General features: G+C 38.1%; 1 protein-coding gene across 2 annotated transcripts in view; it reads left to right on the top strand.

The window, feature by feature from the left end:
• Window positions 1–25,495, top strand: part of LOC119547459 (putative neural-cadherin 2) — a 123,192-nt gene that overhangs the window by 27,568 nt on the left and 70,129 nt on the right. For both annotated transcript variants that reach the window (XM_037854336.1, XM_037854335.1), the window contains 2 exons: window positions 3,831–3,875; window positions 16,003–16,723. In XM_037854336.1, coding sequence (XP_037710264.1) covers window positions 16,669–16,723 — 55 coding nt within the window. In that variant the 5' untranslated portion in view covers window positions 3,831–3,875; window positions 16,003–16,668. The remainder of the gene's footprint in view (window positions 1–3,830; window positions 3,876–16,002; window positions 16,724–25,495) is intronic.

Raw genomic sequence — 25,495 nt, 5'->3', positions numbered from 1 at the left:
TCAAACTTCAGCTTGTGTGATAGGTAAAGTGCACAAGTTGTGGCAAATATGTTGAGCGCACTTTATTGACCAATATGTGCAGCAGTTGCCAGTGGGAAAATGTGGAAAATGCTAGGTCGGACAGCCAGTCAATTGATGTGGCTCTTGGTGATATGGGAAACTTTGCCGGCAGTCCAGTGGGACAAGTTTTCCGCACACAGCGGAGGAATCCAGCGGAAGTGACTGAGTTCTGACAAACTTCAAAAAGCTTAGAGAGCTTGAAATTGGCATTTTTTAATTGCTCTATACAGTTATTAGGTCGTGTGACTGGATAAGCTGGCTGATTTATCAAAAGTTAAAAGAGATTAGAGATTAAACTTATCTTATAATATACTTTAGGTGGTTTTAGTTGCAAAAGAAAAAAGGTAAAGCTCGGGACTGTGGTAATAATTATAAATACTTAAACACAAATATGAAACCAAATAGAATTTATTTATAGTTAAAATCAATTGATTTATATTTGTAAAGGTTTAATTACTTAAAATATTGAAACAAGAATTCCCTTACCATTTCCCTCTGTGTAGAACCCATATAAATTGATTGGCTCAACCGGCTCACATGTAAATAAAATCCCACACACTGCATATAGTGTCAGCTTAAATGTAATTGTTTGGAATTTTAATGAAATTGAAAGACTCCGTGCTGATGCAGCTGCAGCGTAAAATAAGAAGTAATTGGCGTGCAATAAAAAATGGCTAAGAAAACCGAGAGAAACTTAGCAAAGACGGCACGCAGAGTAGCAAGTGGAAAGTGGAAAATGGGAAATGGGAAACTTCACATGAGCTGGCAGCCCTCGAATCTATTTGCACTAAGTGTTCGTTAGAAAATGTTTGCATAGCAGCACTCAACGTCATTCAAAACACATGTAGAGTCGTCGGAGACCCTTGAAGAGAGTTCTCTGGGCTTGGCATGGAAATTGCGTGGGAAATGGGGAAAAGTCGGGAGGGGAAAGGGGAAAGCGGAGGAGGCCTTGACTGTGCGATCTGAGTGAGGAAAATCAAAGAAAATCAATAAAAGGCAAATTGTCGCAGGAAAACAGAAATGTGCATCATTTTCACTTTATGCAAATTGCAAAATGTGTGATGAAGTCGACAGCTCTGCCGCTATCCTTTTTCCTTTTCCCCACTTTTTCTGCTTTTCCCGCTTTTCCGCCATTTCATTCCTTCTGCAATCGTCATGAATGAATACAAATACAAGTAAATGTGTAAGCCCGCCCCGGTGCCACGCCCACTTTTCCACTGTTTGTCATGTGCAAATGCAATGGCTGACAAAAGGCATTTGCATATTTAATGTTATTACGTTATTTTGCATGGCACACAAAAATTTATGTTTGCATGCGACAAAACTCTCAGACATTTTCATACACCCATACACTCACCGCATTGCGAATGCGCATATTCGTTATATTTCCCACAAATTTCACAATAATTCCCTTACAACTTTTTGGGATGCTGAAGCCCCAGAATAGTAGGGAAGTGGAATGAAATCTCGTTTTCGCCATCGTCATCACCATAAATAATACAATTATTGTCTGCTGCCAGTTTGAATTTACGCCCCTTTCGGGGCTTGGCTAGTGGAGTAAATATTGAAAATGCAGAGCAACAGGAGTCGGGGATGTGAAGAAATGCAAATGCCATTAAAAACACGTTTCAGATTACAATACTTAGGTCTTCTCGTCGCTGGCTTCATCGTCTGAGAATAGTGCATTTTAATAGTCCAGTCTATATTCGCTTTTATTATCTTTTATTTATTGAAAAATAAAAAAACCCCTTTGTGCACTGGCTTCTCACAAGATATCAACGTTTACATATCATTTAGTCGCACAAATGTTCCACCATTTTCTTTACATAATTGAGTATGATGACAGTCAAAGTAGAAGCAATATAATGAATAACTTTAAGTTTTAAATAGAGAGGTTGATACCATAAAGTTGCCAAACATTTTTTATTAAATTTGTATTTTTAAACCTAAAGCTTACCCATAAATAACATAATTGATAAGTATATTTTTAAGCTTTATCGCATTTTCCAAATCTAATTTATTAATGCACTTTCTGGGGTATTTTTCCGCATAACTTTTCTGGTGAATTTTCCGGCATAACTTTCTCCTTTGAAAAATACCATCTACGAGCAGGCGCAATTTATGATTTAAAATTCCATATCATCATAATCAATGTTCAAGGCTTAATGTGGCAGGGCACCCACACGAATGCCACCACCCAAAAATACACAGGCATGCTGCCTCAAAGGACTCAAAGGACACGAGGACAGCAAAAGGCAGCCGAAAGTGTGACTTCAGTCACTTGACTTTGCCAGCCAGAAAACCAACCAACGGGCAAGTCAGCAGGTCGATGCCATGCGATGGAATCCTGGCCTACAATACTGCCAGGATGTGTGGAACAAGGACACGATTGGGGAGGGGGGTGGTGGGTCGGCAGGAGTGAAACGAAGGCTGCATCTTCTGGTCGACAATCATGGCAACCGCAAATCATCATAGATATTTCGAAAATTTCATTACATTGTTCGGTTGTGCGGGGCAACTTGCTAAAGGTGGCTGGATTTCTTCCGCCTCCTTCCTGGAAAACACCCTACACCATACCAGCCCATTGACCCACCTAGGATTTCTAAGAACACTGAGGGAAAACGTGATTATTTTTAAATCAAAAACATAGATCAATATAAGAAAATTTCAAAAAAAGTTAAATAATATTACCACTCTATTCTGGTTAGTAATTTAGTAAATAATATAGTTCAATACTTATGAAAAATAATTCATAATTCCTAGAAGTTGGTTGGCTATTAACTTGTTTTCCTTCATCTAGGTCTTATATGATCATCAAAATTATTATTAAATTATTTGCCTCCTTAACAAATGCCTAAAATATAGTTCTCAGTGCATTTGTGCACTTGGTTGAATGTTATCTACCATGCCAAATGATGTCAATGAATGGTTAGATGAGGTGTGCTTGTATGAGTCCCCGTATTATATAACTACCAGTCCCACACACGCATAACAGTTAATGACGGCTCTGGAAATTCCCTGGCAGGAAAAGCCCAAGTTCCCGACAGAGCCCAGCCGAGTCGAGCCTTTCGTTTCCACATTTTTCCCTCCTACCAAAAAAAATGTTCTATGCCGTTTTCGTTGTTGTTGTTGCTTGTTTTTCCCCGGTTTCCCTCGAGCCACTGCCACTCCCCCACCCACACCGCCCCCTTTTCCGCTTGTAGTCTATTGTCTCATTGTCTGTGCGCTCATGTATGATTTTTTATTATAAATAAGCTTGTAGGCATGTGTCAGCTAGGAGGGAAAAGCCCTCTGTGCCAACTAAACTCTGGCCGTAATCTGAAATGGTAAGGCAACAGCGAGAACAACAATGTCTGGCAATCATGGCGAAACTGCCAGCAAACAGTAAAAACAGAAACATCATGGGTAAAATACGTGAAAATGTGATGTGACATTAAAATTTAAGATTTCAGGAAAGCATTCGCCTCAATTTCATTAGATGAATGCAGGCAATTGGCTTTAAACAGGAAGCTGTGGAAATGAAAGAAGCACGAGTAAATATAATAAATATATTTGAACAAATAACAAGACAAAGCTGGGCAAACAGAATACTAAATTATTTTGAATTGCAGTTGGTTCACAATTAAATACATTAAAAGAAAAATGAAGTTTAGATTTTATATGATGTTGATTTTGGCCACACAAATAATATTTAATAGTGACACATTATTTTTAAAAATGTCTTACTTCAAGAGGTATACTAAATAATTTTTCCTTTTTATTCTTTTCAGTTCTCACACCATTAACTAAAATACCAAGCGCCAGCAATCAGAACTGTAAGTAAAACTCACCGTTTGGTTTTTAGCAAGAAATAAGCTCGTTTAATAATCCCCATTCAGACAATCTCTTTTAATTTATTTATGAAAATGTCTTGTAGTATCTTTTCATTGTTAAAACAAATTTATTTCTTCCGAGCAATTCAAATTGAGCACCCATAAATACCTTGAGCAGTTGCCGTTGGGCTGGTTGATTGTTATCCCAGCGCAAATCTGGGCAATTCAATAAAAAATAAAGACACACAATCCAAAAGCACACACACATGCTGCATTTGTCTATCGAAAGCAATTTGGTTTTATTTAAAAATTTCCGAGAACCAGAAGAATTGGAAACCTTTGGCAGGCACACGATTTGTATATCTAAATCGCAAACAAATCGAAAGCCGCAGACTTTGTGTGGGTGTGGATGAATATCTCAATTGCATAAGGAGTCGATGGAAAGCAAAGGAAGGCCGAGGAAAAGGTGGTTGGAAAGGAATACAGATTGCCCAGGGCTTATTTGTCGATTGTGCGGCAATGCAACACTTTTTGCTCAATCCCCAGGTTTAAATGAATAATGGCTGGGGCAATGGCAACACCACTCGCCATCCGCCAATTCCCTTCGCCAGCCACTCGAATCCTTCCTTCCTGGAAACTGTGGCTGCGTCATTTCCATCAGTTGATTGCCATTATGTTGTTAAGGTGGAAAGCGCCGACATTGTGTGGCAGCAATATTGCGACACTTGCAACCGGCAACTTGCAACAGCACACAGCACAAACAAAGTGCAATGAATGGAGCAGCCTTTGCTGTTATTGTTCTGCTGTTGAGTGGAAAATGAGTTTACACTTAAGTAAATCACTTTTGCGCTTTCATATTGACAAATGAAATTAACCCCGGGCGCAGAGGAGAAGAAGGAGACTTTCTCCCCCAGGGCACGCACACGTAACACATTGCGTATACGCAATATCTGGGCTGGCTTGCCTTCCTGCATTGTTAACTTGTTTATTAGTGAGTAGGACATCCCATCGACCTGATTCGGAAAAACCGAACCGGTGATAAAGAAAATTTGATTTCGAATTGGCAGTACAAACCTCAGAATTGCGCTGGGGTTGGGGTTGCGGGTTGCGGGTTGGGTATAAAAAAAGGGTCAGAGGTTGCAGGACTTACTCAATTTGCTGGCTAATTTAATATGCAGGCTGCAGAAAAACCTACCGAAAAGTAAAATAAAGGCACACCAAACACATTCAGCTCTCGTAATTGGATTTTGCAAAGTTATTGTCTACAGGCCGCACAGCCCCTTTCTTTATCCCTCGTTTCCATCTCGCACTCGCTGCATTTGAAATATCGAAAAAGTTTCTGTATGGGAAAAGGGTTTCGAGTCCTGAGTATGAGATATGCATGCTAAGTCACGGCTGACCAGGCACACGAAAGTTTTAAATGACTTTTGCTTACTCTTCGGCCCAGTAAAAAAAAGAAAAGTACCACTCACACATCTGTATGGCACAATAACTTTCCGCCTGCAAGTTTAGTTTAATTAAATATAAAAAAAACACAGCTATAAGGAGGGCAAAAATTGTCAACTCTGCCAAGTTTCGCAAGGCACACAACTATTCCAATTTATGTAACATTGCACGTCGGCAACTTTTCAAATTCTTACTGCCACACCGAAAATCCCTTCTTTTTCGCCGTGTATATGTACGGAAATATTTTCAGCTTTTCGACACCCAAAAAGTTTCTCCTCCCTCCTGTTCGCCAATTATTTAGTTAATTTCACTGATTCAGGACCCCTCACTGTTTTACCTTAATTTGATGTTTCAAAAGTTTACAATATTTACAGATCAAAATAGGCAAAAAAAAACATATCTTGTATCAAATCTGAATTCTTCTCAAACTTTGCATAACTTGTCATCTGCAGAAAATTACTTTCACGTCAACAAGAATACCATTTTTCCACCGAAAGTTCTTTTCGTTTTCTTTGCCCAACTTATGTTCGACACACACAGGGAAAATTCTTTAAGCTTTTCCGTCAGACGCATATCAGTAAACTTCGGAACTCTGTTTGACTTTTCCGGAGTTTTAAGGATTTTCTCACGTTGCAACACCCTGAACTTATTATGCCTTATAAGATTGATTTTCGCTTAACATTTGAAAACATTTTTTAAGCTGCTTCTCTAGGGTTCATGGATATATTTTACAATCTTTGTAGATATTATTATTTTATTTAAATAAAAAATATTTATTTTAATACATATTATTATTACACAAAATACTTTTTAAATAAGATTTCCTTACGTTATTATTGAAACATTTATTACTTAAAAGTGACCGCTAAGGAAAAAGGATTAATTTAATAACGTAATTCCCTTAGAAAAGGGTACTTAAAAATTCGGTTTGACTTGTTCTTTTTGCTGAAATTTTTGTTTTAACCAAACACATGCATAATATTCATAATGAAAATGTGCAAAGTGCAGGCATAAGTTGAAGTTTTTGCAGGCGGTTCTCAAAGCAGTTTCCACCGCTTTCACCTTTACCACTGGAATTTTCCCACCCCATTTTCCGACCCGCGTAATCTTTCTCCTAGAGCTTTGAACCTGCACCTTCCGCTGTAACTCAAAACTGTTTGTTGGCAGTTTGATAACGTGTGTGCGTTATTTTCTGCTATCAGCTGCTTCCTGTTGTTAAGTTTTGCCAGCCAACTTGTGTGCATAAAGTAGGTTAGCAACTAAAACTGAGGCAAGTATACATTTTAATGCCACAAAACAGCGGAAATTGTTGAAAAAATCAATTCAATATGGTAGCTGTTATGCTGATGCTCATTGTAATCTCTTCCAAGTTCCCATGAGCCGCAGCCCACACAGCTGGCATAACAATGCCAAGTGATAGTAAAAATCAAATGTTATAGACACAAAGCAAAGACTTGCCCTGGCAGGGCCGAAACAATCTGGCCAACAGAGAAGTCAATATGCGCCTGGCTTGTGCATTTCTCAAGTTGGATTATATTGCGGCAAGCTTTGCATGGGGGAAAATGTAGAGCAAGATGAGGAGATTCAAATGCACTCAACATATATGTTTTCTCCTTAAGGAAGTCCAAAAAAATGTGAATACATTTATTAATATATTTTAAATGTATTTATACAAAGTAAACGCCATTTAAGCCGACATAAACGTAATTATTTTTATATAAATATATTTAATAAATATAAATTAATTACCTACATTTTAGGGAAGTATATCGGAAAATGTAGAAAATGTGTTGAACTCCTATACAACTATTTCTTCTTTTTAATGAATATTATATTTGGTTCTAAATTTAACTTTTAATATTTTTCGGAGTGTTGAAAAGGCACATCCGGCTGCAAAAAACTGCAACGTCTTAGTTTTTAGCCGACTGTTGCCCTCTTTTGACTGTTAATCGGCTGCAAAAACAAAATGTACTCGAGTGGCAAAACTTCCCAGCATCGTCAGCCAACTGTGAATGCAAACAGGAGCTCCGTCGGCAGTAAAAGGGGGCAGAAAAGGACTTACAAAGGGCAGAGGATCAGACGGCAAACCCTTGCAGACTGGAAGATGCCCTAATGCGGTTGCCACACATCACCAGCTCCCTGGACGGCTGGCAGTTGTTGTTCCTGTGGCAACTTGTGGCCAAGAGTGCCTAATAGCAATTCAATTTGTTCCAAAACGTAAGCTCCGAAGTGGCAACAACTTGGAGAAGCAAGAGATTGAACGGAGTTCTTGAACTCAGAACGGGATTAGACTTGTGTAAGGCATCAAAGAGCATTGAAACATTTAAGGATACGAAACTAAAATACAAATTAATAATAAATAGTTAAATTTACTCAATTAGCTGTCCATTAAATTTGACAGAACTGTCAATAATTTAATTTACTTAGCTACATATTTCAATACTTTTATTGGCTATCTAAAATGAAAGCAAAATGTCCAATTTCACAAAATTTCAAAATAATAAGAGCCTTATTTACAAATAATGAAACAGCAATCCAATTAGACCATCCAGGCGTGCTTAAAATTTCACATTACAAGGAAAGTGAAGACAATTATAGCAATCAAAATGGAAAAAAATATACTCATTTGAAATCGTATCTGGAAAAGTGTGTGAACTGAATGGCAAAGCGATTTTCTTCGAAAGTGTTGAGCATTTTCGGGTTATACCGACGAGCTGCAGGGATAAATGAGCGAAAAGCTATTAGGTCCTGCCGTAAATTCAACAGTTTATTGGCTCCTTCGCCCAAAGTGCAGCCAAAATATTTTGCTCTCCTTAATTGAAAATGCACTTGGCTCGAAGAGGAGATGGGCCACCCAACAAAAACACCCGTTCAACCACCGGTGCTCTGTCTGGAGCATTTCTAATGAGCACTTAACAATTACATACCTCCTGATTACGTACTGGCAGGGCAGGGGAATTCGCTTTCATTCCATTCTCCCTCCTTCTTGAACAAAGTTTAGCACATACTTTGCTCTACTTTATTTCCCAATGTCCTTTTAATCAAAAGCCAACTTGACCGGGCCAACAACAAAGACATCCAATCGAGAACGACTTTCACAAGGGGCATTCACAATCGAGCATTGAACAGCAATCGATTTAGTTGGTGGAAGTGCTGGCCCAGAGGAAAAGCGAATCCTGCAGGACCAGAAGTAGGAGCTGGAGCATTCACCTTGTCGAGGACTCTTCAAGATGCACTCATTTAATTGAGTGACCCAAAAATGAACGAGCTGCATGTTTAATTTCTCGCTCTTGTGCCTCTCGAGCACTGATTGAGATCCCAGACTCCCAGTCGATTGCTCTTTAAATATTTAAAGATAATTTCACTGTGAAAGGGCATAAGTGGTGTCTGCCAGGAGTCACCAAAAGGCACTTAAGTGGCCATAGAAGGGATGTCTTAGGAGTCTTTCATTATGGGAAGAGGCTGACAGTTGAGCAGTATATTGCATTTTGCAGTTTGAAACAGTTAGCTGAGTACTAAGATCTTCTAAGCTTATAATACAGAGGACTTAGATCTTCTAAGCATATAAAAAAAAGAATTTAGATCTTCTAAACTTATAATAAAGAGTAGACTGAATTCAAAATGTATATATAAAGTATTCCTTAGTAATGCCTTTTTTTACCGATACTTGAGAAATCCCATTGAAATTTTCAGGTATATAAATATACTCAACCATCGATTCAAACGATATTATACTTAGTAATAGCTGTATCCGATACTTAAGAGAAATCCCATGGAAACTTCCAGGCATAGAAACCTACTTGGCCTTTGACTCAAACGATATTATCCTTAGTAATAGCTTTTTCCGATACTTGAGAAATCCCATAGAAATTTCCATGTGTAGAAATATACTTGGCCATCGATAGGCAGTTTCAGCTCCTTCCCCTGGCTAATATCAACATGGAGTTACCGCAAACAAGGCGATTGCATGTTTCCAGCGAATTAATAAACCAGAAGTACACGACCGTCCTGGAGCACTCATCCAAATCCCGGGGTCCCAAGGGCATCCCCTACCAGAAAAGCCCGTTAATGCGTGTACATAAAACCAAACTGTGATTTGCCCTCTTTCCGCCACGGTTTCCTCCTTTTTTATACATCAGAAATTTATGCGGCCCGAAGGTTAATGATATGGATAAAAGGAGGCGGAGAGCTGAAAGTGCTACAACTAATTATGCGCATGTGGGAGGAGGTCGTATGTGGGTGGGCGGTGTTTTTTTGGGGGTGTCATGATCCGGGCACATTAGTTGTATTATTCTAATTAGGCAACGGACAAATTAATCGTGTAGCGAAAAACCCAATGAAGTGTGGGCATCACAGGGAAAAGCACTTTGGAAAATGGTCAGACATTAACACCAGCAGCTGGTTTTCTTTTTTCCTCCTTCCTTCAGGTGTAATCGCTTGCAATTGTTTCTCTTACTCTAGCGATTATTGCGGTTTTCATTTGACCCTTAATGTTCAATGGTTGCGTGGAGCATGGAATTGCCAGCGTTTTAATAACAATCAACTAGCTCCACCCCTTTTGGCCATTAAAACCACTTAATTTTTAATAACCAGCAGTTAAATGGTCAGACTCGAAACACACATTGCATTTTAACACCATTCGGACGTCATCACTTGAGTCAACATGCAATCAATGTGATATATTGCGTGCAGAGTGTGAAATGATGTTACGTAATTAATAATCAGTAAAAAGGAAAATGTGGTGAAATATTGGGAATTACAAAATTAATAGAAATATATTTATCGTTGAAATTACACTCCATTTTGCTGCAAAATATAAGGCATATATATATTTCATTAGAGCTTGTTAGCTATAAATTAATCAATATTTTTTATCTGATCAGCAGAAGATACAATCGCCTCTCTTGTTCATAAAAATCCATAATTAATTAAAGACAAAGAGCCATTTCTTAACTGAGTCCCCTATCGCAGGCGGCTTCGTGTATATCTTGAGATACGAGTACCAGGGCATAAATCAAATCAAAAGGAAGGTTATCACGTTGATCACGTAATTGATTATGTAAGCTGTGCAGTGGGTTTGTGCTGGGGTGCCGTAGAACGTACATAACATATATATCTAGGGAAAATGCTCGTTTCTGTTCCGCCAAGTGATTTCGCAATTAACAAGGAAAAAGTTAGCTGTCATTTGAGGGGCCAGTCGAGGGGAAGTTGGCCAAGAGGAGCACGCAATCCCCCAGCACGTGGGCATAAAAAGTCCAGTCTCCGGTCTCCGGACTCCGGACTACAGACTACGGGTCCAGTCCGGTCGGAGGCCATTTGGACTGCCGGAGTTTGCCATTGTTGATGCTGCCTCTTTGGGACGTGACAATAAAGCGCCGAACCGTTAAACTATTGTGCGCCGTAAGGATTAATGTCATTTACATAATTTGCCCATGTGTGAGTGGGTGGGTGGTGGAGGAAGTGGAGGATTTGGATGGGTTGGAAAACCCCAAAACAGGAGAACATGCGTTTCGGCATTTCAGCATTTTGGCCACTCGCACGAGCAGCTGCTGCAACATGATTGAGCTCTCAAATTGCTAGACCACGCTCAACGCTTGGATCATCAAGCTCTTACACTGGAAAAAAACGTATACATCAAAATTCAGAGATTAACATTTGCTTATATCAGTGTATTTAAATTTAAGGAAATATAATTTCTAGATAAAAACATTTTTAGAAGACTACCAATATTTGATTTACCTCCCATTGTCAAGGCAACTAAATAAATAATGTATATATGCGTATATGCCTATAGGCAACAATAGGAAAAACATAATGGATGTAAATGAACTTTAAGTGTCAATTAAATATTAAAATGTTATAAATAACGAAAAGCTTCCTCTTAATTCTTACCACAATCGTACATTGACAATACATGACATTGAAATATAAATAAAAACACATATCAAACCACGATTTTGCACAATTAAAAGTCAAATTGCGAAATACATTACGTATTTATACTTAAGGTTTTTTTTAAATCAAATGATGTTAAATTAATACCCAATGTTCTTACAGTGTAACTAACAATAATCAGAGAGATCAAAGGCTAAGGAAACCGAACCAATGGCATCCGAAATGCTTCGACAAATTGCGAGCACTATGTGCGTTGAAGCCTTGTTTAATTCGTTGTGTATTTAGCCGGGGAAACTCATCGAGTTTTCACCGCTCCCACTCGCTTTGCCCACCCATTCGTAATCAGAGTCCGCACCTGTCATTTGTTTTCCGGCATTTTCCTCCATGGCCATAATTATCCCTCCGGTTCGTGCTCATCGATGTGCAATGTCGGGACTTTGGGACAACGGTTGGACATTTTTCGACAATAACGGCGACAACCGCAGTGAGCAGAGTGGAATGGTTGTTCGTCATCTAGTTGGAACTGCATCTCCTCCTATTTGACTCTGGCTTAAAATAGTTGGGGCGTTTTCCGGGCAAAACATAAAAACTTTGCCCCCAACACTGTCAAACCACAATGGAGTCCCTTCCGCATGCATGATGGTGGCATAGTTGGGTTTTCGTTGGGTTACTGAGATATGCCCGTATTGAGGGGGAGTTGCAACTGACAAAGACCACTTGCCATTCCAGTGGTCTTTGTCAGTTGCAACTCCCCCTCAATACGGGCATATCTCAGTAGCGACAATTGCATTGGAAATTGGATTAAGCACATGCCACAAAGAAATCAACAGCAGCTGTCTGCAAAACAGCAGCTAAAAATGGGTTCGGCATAGCTGACTGAGGTGGAAAATAGAATAATAATATGTTTGAAATTATTAAAATATATGAAAATTATATGTTAGAAAAGCGAGAAAAACGAGCAATAGTTATAATTAAAATAATAATTAATAATTAAAATAGAAAATAATACATTTATATCTACCAAATATAATATTCAGAGACCGTAAATATCATTATTTTTTTTAAAAACCTAGTTTTATACATGTTTTGGTATTTGGTATTTGGGCAAGAATATATATATTGTTAGTTTATCTTCAAGTTGGGTTATTTAAACAGCCCTCGTGGACAAAAATAAAAATAGTGGCCTTTTGACAACTAAAAGTAGGAATCACAGAAACTAAAACTTACAAATAATGATTATTTTCGGTTCCTGTTTTTTTTTTGATCAACTGTTTATAGAATTTATTTTTCTGTTTCACATTTCACTTGCAAAAAAAATATATTAAGGAATTCTTAGGTCTACAAATCACTACTTAAAAATAAAAAAATATGGCTTGTAAAAATGTTTATTTTTAATTACATCTAAAATAATAAAAAAATTTTTTTTTTTAATCACCGATGAAAAAAGCGTTTGGGACAGTGGCATACGCCTTAAACAAACACATGTCGGTCGTAAAAAATGCTTGCCATGTGCTGAACAGACAGTGACTATTGCATTGCTTCGCAGCACCGAAGAACCACCCACTTGGAATGGAAGCACCCAAAAGCACCCGGTACCACAATCATAAAGAATCATGGAGAGAAATTGTTGAGCACAGTCGTCATATTTAGCCCATAACTCATGCTTTGTCCTCTTGTTCCACGAATCTGTCTAGAGCTCCTGACACGCCCCCTATCTGCTGGCACGCCCCCTTCATCCAGTCCCAACCCACGCCTTAATCTGTAGTCGCATTTGGGTTTTAGGATTTGGTTTTGGTTTGGGTCTGGGTTTTGGTTTGGCACTGGTTTCGTTGACGTGACGTGACACTGGAGTTTTAGCCCGGTTGGCCAATGACAACGACATCGTCATGTCTTTCGCAGAAACATGAGATGCCGCTCTTTCATCGTCTAGTCTGTTTTTTTCCTCAACTCCTGTCGATCCAGATATATAACCATACATGTATGTATATATATGAACCGCACTGTATGGAGATGAAACGTGGATGCCAAAAGCGCGTGCCTTGGCTTACACGTGTCAGTGGTCATGTCAATTGTCCGAATGAAGTGCAAGTTTGCATCGTTCCATGTGAAAATTTGAGACACTCAGCATCAAACTCTGGCATTGATTTCCAACTGTTGATGAGCTGAATAGAAGAGCTTCACATGAGCTGATTGACGGTTCCAGCGGCAGTTATGCAGTGATGAAAACGATTCCTATTAGCTGTTTAGAATCCTGGAAAAATATATTTCGAATTTAAACATTCACGTTTTAGATATTTTTAAATGGTTAAATATACTGGCATCTACTATATATTTAAATTATTTGAAAATAAACAAATATTAAAATGCTTAAAATAGAACGTAAAATACTCAACAGGCATATAGAATATATTTAAACCATTAAAAATGTTTAAACTGTAAGGTCCTTAAAAAAGAAAAGTAAATTTGATATTAAATAGATTACCTAAATTTTATTTCAAGTATCCATCTTTTATTTCGTGTAATTATCAACAAGTAGAGTACTTATTACTGCAAGCATAGTTTCATCAACTCGAACTAGTTGGTGAAATTTTGGTTAAACAAAGTATACCGCTAATTAGGTAAACTTAATAGAGACTATGATGATGAGATGCCAATGAGGTCGCAGTTGTTGATAATCACGATGATGCAGCAGCTTCCTTTGGGAAATTGAGCACTACAGCGAACATGTTAAGCATTAATAACTTGTGATTTATTGCAGGAGATTAACTTTCACCCACGGTGAAAGCATTCCTGCTTAAAATGGTGTTAAATTGCTACCAGTTCGATCAAAGTTTTCCCCGAAAGTGTGTGCGTGTGGGGAGAAAAGTTTTCGCGTCTAATTCGAAAGGATGGGAAAAGTATTTGATAAATGGTGCATGTGATTAGTGGATAAATTTGCCAGTGGTGTTTAGTTTGAAAAAGCAGACTTGTGTATTTGCCAAAAATAAACAAGTTTTAAGATATATTCTAAGATATGTAATGTTAATAATTCAGAAAGCAGTTTAGCTTTGCTATAACTAGTAAATATATTTGTTCATCCCTTAGTCGGTAACGATTTTATTGATCATGTTTTAGAATCATTTCTCCTTTTCGCATAAACAGAAAAGAAACCCCCTTAAAGCGACAGACACTTGGCATAATAACTGGTAGCATTTGCATCTTTTCCAAAACATAATGACAATGTCGGTCCCCGACCCTTCAGTGATTTCTAAACTGTCTTTTGTTGTGCCAAGCTCACAGAACAGAAAAAAGAACTGGAAAATGAGGAGAAATAGGGAAGCGTGCATGGAGTGCAAGATAAGTCCCTGCTTTATCCATTCCCCTTGTGAAAACGCCACAATGCACAATTTTTACGCGCTCTACTTCATAAATTAAATAGCAACCGTCCTCCGTGCGGCTGAGTGTGCGAGATTCTTTCCACACATGGCAACCGAGAGGAACACACACAGGCAGTTTTATTGTCTTCTGCGGTTGTTAGAAAACAAAACGTCAAGAAAGTAATTCATGGCACAAAGAGACGGGCCGCGAAAAACGAGACGAGACTAGACCAGAACCCCAATACAATGTGCCAAAGTTGCCTACAAAGTATTCGAAACAACCTTTAAATAACAATCACCACAATAATCCAGTTTTTAAACATTCAAAAGGGTATCGCTGGATTTTAGGAAAAACAAAAATAATTCGATATCATTTAAAATTCAACCTAAATACACATAAAATACATTTTGTTTTCCATCAAAACAAATAACAAAAAAACATAGTTTGCAGTTTTAATAAAATTTGAATATATTTATTCATGCTTATTTATGTGACCATAATTCAACTAATAAAATAATAGTTGCATGGCTAAAACATATTTTCACAAATTTTAGTTACTTTGATAATGTGCAATTTTGTGAGACTCCTAAAATATTTCCCACAAAGTATCACTAAAATAGCAATAAAATGGCGTAAAATATTAATGAAGCCTTCTCATAATAACAGCTCATCTGGCACTTAAAATTTAGGGCTACATTTTCGGGTCGATAAAGTTGTTTTCTCGAGTTTATGACACCTTTATGGCGAGTAAACGAAGCCAAAATGACAACAATAAATGCAAAATAAGCTCTCATTTTTTATTGGTCTGACTTCGGTAAGCTGGGGCAAATTTGCCGGCTTTATTTAATATATTAATTATGGGACGGCTACTGTTTAACTCATTTGCTCTTTTGCCTGTTTCCCTGTTTACTTCGCAAATATGCACACCACACTTTAAATATGGGATGCAAAAAATGTGTCACACAATTATTCAATTTCGCTTTTATGTCCCTGCATTTATTGCATTTTTAATCGCACTTAATATTTCAGTTTGTCGCGCTTTGTGTCTGTGCTGGCATGTTATTATTTTCTTCTGTTCAATATTTATTATGCCAATAATTTGTGCCTTTAACTGGGTTTATAATTAATCAATGACACTGGCGGGGAATGTAAATACCAGCAAGTTAATATAGCAATTCCGTAACTTTTTTGTGATCTTATTAAGTTGCGTAATTTTAATAAAAATGCGTGTCAAAGGGCAAACATATTTGAGTATTAAAGTAAGTGTCGGGATTTTGTATGTATATAATGTTATTTATGAAAGAAGAAACAATGTCCACTAAGTATTTTAAATGATGTAAATTTTCTTTATGGGCGTATTAGGCACTAACATTTTTTTGAACCCAAATAAGAAAATCTAATCTTCATGCTCTTTCCATTTCTTCTTTTGCAGAGCTCGCAACAACTTAAGCTGGATTCAATGGGAAGCACAAAATCGCAATAATTGACAAATCCAGTTAAAAACTGTCCAATCTCCCAAAAGCGAACACAAAACCGGCAGTAAAAATAACTTAAAGTCCGGGCCGAAAAAGCAGGGCAAGAAACAACGGGGACTCAGTCCCAAAATTGCCCAGAAAATTGCATAAAATTGCAACTAGCCAACAGGAAGTGGAGAAGTGACAGGGAGAGATACGACGGCGATAACCAAAGGACACAGACGGGATAAATCCGAACGGGGTCAGTCATTTAGTGCACGATTGCCGGCCCAGACCAACGAACTGAAAGTTTAATTGCCTCTGTTATTCTGAAAAAGGAGCAGGAAAAGCAAGAAAAGCTGGAAAAGCAGGAAAAGCAAGAAAAGCAGCCCAGGCGAATGCAACAATTAAAATCAAAAAGTTTTGGACAAGATGCTGCTGCCCACGCCGTGGCGACAACAAATCCCAACTGCTGAGCGCATCCATCGACAGCCCTTCCGAGCCTAAGATCCTGTGGAAAATCAAGTATACGACTAGCGTGCAATCCTTCGAGCGAAAGAAACGGACTGAGACTGAGCGAAAGAGAGGGGGAGAAAGCCCGCTGGCGAGTGGCGGGGCTTTTAAATCGTCTGCTTCTAATTTGAATGGACTCAGCCGCATTCGACATTCAAATGCATATTTGGAAACTTTTGTTAATTGGTAAGTGCCAGTCCGTGTTATTTTATGCTTGATGAAAACGAAAACTTGACCAGTCCCAGGCAACTTTTGAAGACCTTAATAAAGTTGCACTTGAAAAATTGATCAAAAAACCAAGAATCATTAAAGGAAACTTAATAAGGAAAAATCACATTTTTATTAACATATTAAATACCTACATTTTGATCCGAAGACTTAAGGCTTAAAGACTACTTTAGTTCTTGAATTATTTACAACAACCTTAAGAGCTTAAAAATTTGGCAAGTGTATTTATAGAACACGTAAATGGGAAATCTGAATGCTAATTTCGAACTTTCAACGCGCTGCGCTTCTTGAATAAAAAAGAAAATAGATAAAAATGTAATGTAAAAATTGCAACGATAGCAAAATACTCTGCAAAAATAAGAACCTTCTTTACAATTTAATACGTTTAAATAAGGAAGCCCAAAATATTCAGCCCCCTCGAAATGTTTCCCAAATTTACTAGTGCTTTTAGTGAGGGTACAAAGCAAAAAAAAATCCAAGAGATAGGAAACTCTTTTGAATAAAGGGTTAAAAGTTGCCGCTCTCATATTTCTGTATTTTATTTTTTTCTTCGCCTTTTCCTCTTTTTCTGTTCATATTTAACTTGGCCAAAGAGTTTTTTCCCGCCGAGTGGAACATTTTTTTTATGCCACCCCCTCACTTCTTGAGCATTTCAGCAAGGCTGGTTTAAATAGTACTTTCACCTACTTTCTTCCGAGTTAAAGTTGTTGAGGGTTAACCCACGGGAATAGACTCTCCTCCATGGCAGCCAGAAAGCTTTTTAATTATGAAGCAACATCTCTGGGGTGAATCTGCGGGCGTTTAGTTAACTTGTATTTTTCAAGTTTATTAGAAAACAGAAGTTTGCATTACGAAACTCGCTGGAGAAGTACCAGATGCTCAGCGGCTTGGAAATTAATTTGATGCACTAGAGTCCATTGCAGGCCAATTTTCTTTGCATATTTGCTCAGATCAGAGCCTACACAATATACTAATATATCATATCAATTTTTTCCGCGATTTCTTTACAAACGTTTATATTTTTTTTAAAAAGGCATTCTAAAAATTTGAAGGGTGATTAACAGCTGCCTAGAGGTATTATAAATAAAACCTTTTAAAATAACATTGAAATGGGCAAATTCTTAACTTTTAAAGAGTGCCGAAAAAGGAAGCACCCAATCCGCACTTGAATAATGCATCTCCACCCCATTTCCGAAATTAATTTGATGCACTTGGATGAAACTTTTAGTTGCGATTGCCATCCAATTGCTTCGCCATATTAACAGGCAATCAACTTTGATTAATATCGAGCACAAAGCGCTTGCCTCTCGATTCAAGTTCAATTTCAATTTGTGGCCCGCATTTTCCGCGCCAGAACGATTGCATTTTTTCCTCCTCCAGGGCACTTTTCCCTTCAAGTTTGGAACTTTGACATGAGGACTTGCAGCACTTAACAAAGTTATTTATCTAGACCAGAGTTTGCAGTTTAGCTCGAGGTAAAGAGCATGTGCGTTGAGGTGATTGATGACATCGATAAGTTTTTATAAATTGCAACCGCTCGGGGCGGACATCCAAGTCACTTCCTATATATATATAAGCCAGATAAGCCGGCCTTAAGCCTTGGCATCTCGGCAGTCACTCTAAATTGCGCATACTAAGAATCTGCATGAACTGGCAGAAAAAATGGCAATTTCTCTGCCGCACATTCCGTTGCATAATTACGCCATCGCCACTGATTTCGACCCCAATTAAAAGTCAACTGCACTTGAGACTTACTTTGGCTGACCACACACCGCCGGCAAAAAAAAGAGTTCGTAGCAAAAAACTGGGTAATATAGAAATAAAAGTGCTAAAACTTTTGCGCCAAATACTTAATGAGTGGCTCATAAAAATTCCCATATATATGCAAGTGAAGTTGCCAGTGCGGGCGAGGGCCAAACACCCAAATGTCAGACGCAAACAGAAACCTCAACAATTAAACTTTGACTGGACTCTACAAACTGGCAGACCGAACTGTTTTATAATGTATAAAGGTTTTCTGGCAATGTCAAAACAAAATCACTGCAAATTGCACACACAACTTGGCCAGCCGAGTTATTCAAGTGAACAGATGCCCAAGATCCGACTGTTACCAACTAACGAGAGCCTTTGTGGCCCAGACGTGTGGTTTACTTCAAAAACAATATTTCCCAAAAAACATTGAAGGCTTTTTAGGGGTTTTGACCAGAAGTTGAGATTAAATAAAAGTTAATTTTTTAGTTTAAAAATATGTTATTTCTTCCCCTTGCTATTTGTGATTTCTCTAAGAAAACTACTGTCTCAATAAATTTATCGGAAAGTACACACTGTAAAATCTGGTCTTAAATAATTTACCGCTTTCTTGGATTTTTTTGAAAATTTTTGATGAAAACTGTCACAAAAAAGTAGCCGTTTTACTATAAAAACTTAATAATCGTGGGGAACGTGGGGAAAATCAGAAAAACTCTCCAGAAAAGCTTTATGACAGAACTGAACGAAGGATGCCGTTTTTCCATAAAAGCTTTATCCTATAACTGTGCTTTGAAATGCAGAATGTATAAGATATTTCAAAAAGCTTTTATGGTATACCATCTTATACATTTTGCACTTTCTTATAGTTATACCATAATATTGTACTCGTATAATATACTAACGTTATAAAAACATTCCCTAAAAAAAATAGTATAGCTCAACTTTGAAACTTTCTAGCAAAATGTTATAATTTGTAATCTATAAAACAAATGAAAACTTATATTCGTAAATATTTTGATTTCGACACCGAATATAAGGCTCTCAAAAAGCTTTCGAATACAAGGTATATTTTATACGACATGTAGCACCATAAGCTTTATATAAGTGTTTTTTGGAAACATATACCTAAAGTGTAATAAAATGATTGTTATATATGTTTTATTTGAGAATGAATAAAATCCCTATATTTAATCGTACAAGTATTTTAAATTTATAGAAAACAGAAAAGTGTTATACAAGATATTACAAGATAGAACGTAATAGCTAAAAGAACTTCCAAATGTCATGTGTTGAGTAAATTATAAATTAATTCTTCAAGTAATATGACACCACCCACACCACATATTAAAATTCTTGCAACACCAACGAAATGTCAAACTAACTCAATTGCAAATGGTTGCCAACTTCACACATCGCACTTAAGCAGCATTATTCAATTTAGACGTCACAAATGTCATCCGTAATAGAGACAAACTCAAAAGGCAAGAAAGTCGCCGAGAACTGTGGCAATAATACAAACAAATTAGAAATTACGATGCGACAGAGATGACATCCGAGGGGCAGAAGAGGGTTAAGGGCAGAGGGCAGAGGGCGGAGGGTTAAGCCGTGCCAACTAACCCGCAAAACCATTCAGAATGTTAGCACCGAAGATAAGAGCAGCTACTACAAGTACAACTGCGGCTCGGGCAGGAAGAACAAACTACAGCCCAGGGGGGAAAGCCAGCTTAAAACTATAATTTGTAGGTTGTTGCAGTCTGGCAAAGCCACAAACACACTCATGTGTGCGTGCTGCACAGTGAAAGAAATTTTTTAAAATATTATTATGAAATAATTTGGAGAATTACAAGGGAGTCACAGAAATATAGAGGTATTTAAGGAATTTATTAACACTGTTTTGTCATGGTAATTCTTAAGATAAAATATCAGTGCAGTTTCGCTCTGATGAAAACTCTTTAAATATTATATCCAATTGTTTGTAGTACTTAAAGAATTTATACAATTTTTTATCATGATTTTTATATGTGCAATGTAAGGAATGCTCTATAAACAATATTTGGTAATGGTTATAAGGAAAAAAACATTTTAGGGCGAATTTTAGAAATGCCGTGATTTTAACGGATTATTAATATTTATAAAATGAAAACCATATGGGAAAATTTAAAATAATTTTGTGGATACATATTTTTCGAGTGTACTCACATGAGAGTCTGGGGTTTTTATTATTGTGGCTTCATTTGCAATGCACAAAGTGAACGGGACAGAGGAGTTATAGTAAGGGGGACACAGGGAGGCAGATGCGTGGCAAGTTAGCGACCGCATCTGAAATGAAAAATCTCAAGCACAAGCTACACATGGCAACAAATTTTAGGAAAAACCGGCGGGTTGCGATCCCAAGAAGGGACAACACTTGTGGCTTTTCCGCTCACACTAACACGAGCAGTTGCTGCGGGTGCTAAAATGGCCACAGCCACAATTTGTGTTGTCACGAAGTAAATGTTGACACTTGACATAGACAAATACAAATATACACACACACATTCACCAGAAAGCACGCATTCGAAAGGAGAAAGAGAGAGAAATTGAAAAAAGAGTTGCTAGCTATCCCGTTAGGAGTTTGTTTTATGCTTCCGCACACTTGACGTTACACTGCCATTGCACATCCTGCCCCAACGCCCATTTGTCCCATTTCTGGTCCTTCCTTTCATTTTTTGGTCCTCTTGTTTCGCTTTTAATAGGGTAGCAAGGTTATATGAAATCAAGAAGGCAAAAAAGGACAAAAGAATAATCAAATTAATTGGAGCTGCGTAAATTGCTTCGTTTTAATTGCTTTTCGATCTCCTTCGCATGGTCACACTAAGCATTCTTTGCTTAGGCATTGCTTTTATATCGGTCATGGTCACACTGAACACTTTTATTTCAAAGATGAAAGAATTGAAAACTTTTGAAATGCGAAACAAATTTTAGTTTGATTTAATATATAATAAATTTTAGTCTTCACAGAGCTTAATAAATTATACCATAAAGTCTTGAATTTTCTGCCAGATGTGCCTTTTTTTTCTGAAAGCTCAAAATCCTTTTCTAGGGTATTCCCCCAATGACTTTTGCACCCACCCTATATTGTTTATTTGGATAAGAATCGCTGCCCAGCCCCACCCACCACTTTACTGTCGTTCGTGCCTTTATTCAATTTTACTTTGACTGCTAAGCTCACTCGAACACCCAGCCGTCCCATCTTTTCCCCACCCATCGATCCACGAGGCGTTTAGTTGTCACTACTTCGGATGGGATCCCACCCCCTGCCGCTCCCTATAAAACCCCTATAAAGCCCCCTGACGAACCCCGGGCACCCTGCTCGTGACACTCTCTGATAGCAAATTATTACAGTCTGATGAGTTCGTCCTGCTGATGAATGAATGCGAAGCCAATAAATTGTGCTCTGGGCCAAAGATACTGGACCATTTTTTGTTTTTCCTGCCCTGCTTCGTTACTTTTTTTTTAGGGAGTGAGGGACGGGAATCTTGTTATATTCAAAGTATGGGTCACATCAATTTGTTTACTTTATTTAAGTTTCTGTTTTGATAAAAATTGTTTGCATACTTTGTAGAAGTCAGCTGCCTGGTCTCTCATATTTGATTGTTTGTCCATGCATTATGGACTCTTCGTTTGGGGACAATATTTTCACAGGACAAAGGACGGCTGCCACCAAGAATGCTCCATACATACCTAACTCAACTTAATTTAATTTATCTTTGAATTTCCGAATTAACCACGTGCATAACTCAGGTCTAAAGGCAAAATTCAAACCGAAACCAAGGACCGCAAATGAGCGGGCTTTTGGTTGTGCCAAAATATGTTCAAAGAAATTAATTACGCCGGTGGAAAGTGGAACGTGGAAAGCGAAAAGGGGAAAGGGCTGCTCGGGGGCAAATACCTGAGTATCCTTATTGGCCCTATAATGCGGTAAGTGGGCAAGTGCATTCCAACTGCTCCGAGCAGCGTCCCCCTTCCGTAATCCTTGCAAAATAAACTACCTTGCGGTTCAAAGTTGATGCCCGGAAACTTCTGGGAATGCCTCGCGTCCGCAAGTTAATTAAAGTGCTTTATATCCTGTTGAGGCATCCGTGCACTTGGCATTTTATCTTCAGGTTCTTGACTTTTCGGCTGTCGATACGGGTTACTCTTCACGTCGGATTCGCTGTAACTTACGCATGTGCTAGGATAGAAATATATAATCTTTGGATTGCCTGGGAAAGTCAGAGATTATAACTCCAACGACAATGCCACAGGGCTTTTTGTGGACCATTGATAGATTAATTCGATTACGTATACGCCACGTTGCGTTCGAAATTCGCGACAAAGGCATAATTTGCGGTGGCATTAAATTGAAATGAATCGACTCAATGTAAAGTACCATAGTTCAGGCGGCAAACAAGGCGCAGTGAAAAACTTTAATGCGACAATTTGCAGCTGCCACAAAGACGGCGAGAACAAGGGAATTGGCCGGGGAGAAAGAGGGACTTGTGGGCGGGTAGACAAAAGAAAACTGGCAGAGAAAAGTTGCAGCTGGGAAAGCTGGGAAAGCGAAGCGGAAGCAAAACTTGCCGGCAACTTGCTGACTCCTCTGAATGAAAATGAAGTTGAAAAACCAGCGAGAGAACCAGAAATTTTCCAGGAACAACCCGTAATGATTGCAAGAGTTTTTGATTGTGACAAGGAGCACACTCACACCAATCTGGGCACACAAACATATATATATTCGGCTAAACGATGATAAATGTCCAGGCAGGCGACACGAATTTGTCAGGATCCCGAAAATAGTTTCTGATTAAGATCTTTCTGCCCATTTTTTGGGTGGCTGCGTGCAAAGGCATATAAACTGTGAATTAACTGGCTTTTGGGGCGGCAACATTTGTCTTTGATATGAAAATAGCCCTTGGCCGAAAGTGCTAAAATTAAATAAATATTTATGAATGGCCCCAAATCAAATCGCAAAATGACAAGTAGCAGCTGTCAAAGCAACTGCGAAGGCTTTTATTGCTATACCCATCGGATGTTCGTGCTCTTTTACCTGGTTGTCATTTGCGGAGGAAGTGGCAGATGACTTCCTCTGGCTGGACCACATCCTGTGCTGGCCATCTTTACCATACTTTTCATTGTTTGCTGCAACCTTTTTACCTTTTGTAACCTTATTGTGCACAGAGAAGAATTGTATTTCCTTTAATTTGATTAAAATTTATAACTTTTGTTAAAAATGTTTAATGGGTAATTGTGCATGTTGGAGAAATCAATTTACTTTTTATGATAGCCATTCTGTATTAATGATTATTTCACAATGTCATTAAAATTTAATTTTCTATTTGACAGTAATGTAAAAAAATGAGTAAAAATGTTTAATCAAAAACAATCCTCAAAATAAAAATTTATTTTTAATTATTTACGATATTTAATAAATTTTCCCAGTTTGTTGTATTGTCTTGCTCATTTCCCGACTCCCTTTTACACTCCCCACTACCCCTCGAGTTATTTAAGCTGGCACTTATTTAGTTCTCATGTAAAGTTGATGGCTGCTGAAAAAGTTTCCCTCGCCATTGTTTAGCAAAAGTTAAAGTTAAACTGTCTTCAGCTCGAAAGCCAAACAGTTTGCCAGCGTATTAGAAATTCCAGTACGCAAAGTTGCTGGTGTTTTTTGTGTGTTCCTGGCTGCTCTTGGCAGCGGCTTCCTTTGACACAAGTCGTTGGATCCTTTGGCCCCATCCCCGAGGCAGGATTCCTGTGCTCCCTTATTTACTTGTGGCTGGCCAAGTTTTCATTATGCTTGCATAATTGAATTCCTTTTGGGGGTCAACAAGTTGTTGAGCAGGGAATAAATGCGAAAATTATTGGTCGAGATTATGAGATTGCGGGCGATTCAATTAAATTATATATTCTAGTAACTTATTTATGTGGATTTTCTTATTGTCGATTAACTCCTTGGATTCAAATCAGTTTCCTAGGACTGCATTTATTTACACACAGTTATGTGTAAGCATGGTAATACAGAACGAGAATTTAATTTTAATACTTTAAAAAGCACATTAAGCTAACAATGGCAGCCCTCTCTGTTTTGAAATCCAATTAGTATCAAACGTATTTGACCTCTCCATCAAGCTGATACATTTCACTGTCATGAGAAAGAAAGCACACATTTTAACATGCTGCTGTTTAATTCAGCACACCCTTGGTTGAATTTCAGAGGAATATTTATGCTGCCACCATGTTTGTCCATCAAAATATTAGCATAAATATTTTCCCAATTTTCTCCCTTGTTGCATGCCATATTTGCATTTTGCTTTTAATTTTCCCGCTGCATATTTACATAGTTTCCAGGCATTCGAAGAGCGTGCCTGATTAGGCGTCTCATTTGGTTATTTTCGATAATAAATAATGCAATTTTAAGGTCTTAGTTCATGGCAATTTATGCACCTCATTATTACAGTGGAGGCGTAATGGTGTAAAAAGTGCAGGCACTTTTTCTCACAATTTGTCACGTTTTCCACCAGGGACGGTTGGCCTTTTCCTTATCAAGGCCGTCTTTGGTTGCTAACGAGTGTCAGCTGCGGCGGCGAAATCTTTGAGATTCATGTTCGGCATGCAAACGATGTCACAAAGCGCCGCCTGCCAAGATATTTGCCTTGACGAGCGTGTGTCAGGCTGGGTGAAATCCTTTGGCTCTGGAAAATCGAATTTTGTCTCTGGTGGATTAAGCTTTAAACCGGAGAGATGCGGAAATTGTGGCCGAGTTTTCTGGGTTCACTGCACCCGCACATAAGAGCCAATGCGAATGCCTGGCGGAGCAGAGTCCTTTATTTCAATTCACTGCTGCATAAAACGCGGAGCAGTTAAATGCCTTGAAATATACAACAGCAATTTGTCAGAGTGTGCGTCAGCCAGAGACAAATAAACAACAATTCATTTGTGCGGAAAAAGAATAGATGAGAGCAG

This window comes from Drosophila subpulchrella, chromosome 2L (assembly GCF_014743375.2).
Source record: "Drosophila subpulchrella strain 33 F10 #4 breed RU33 chromosome 2L, RU_Dsub_v1.1 Primary Assembly, whole genome shotgun sequence".
Lineage (NCBI taxonomy): Eukaryota > Metazoa > Arthropoda > Insecta > Diptera > Drosophilidae > Drosophila > Drosophila subpulchrella.
Note: the sequence above shows the minus strand (reverse complement) of the source record. Positions and strands in the feature narration are given on the sequence as shown.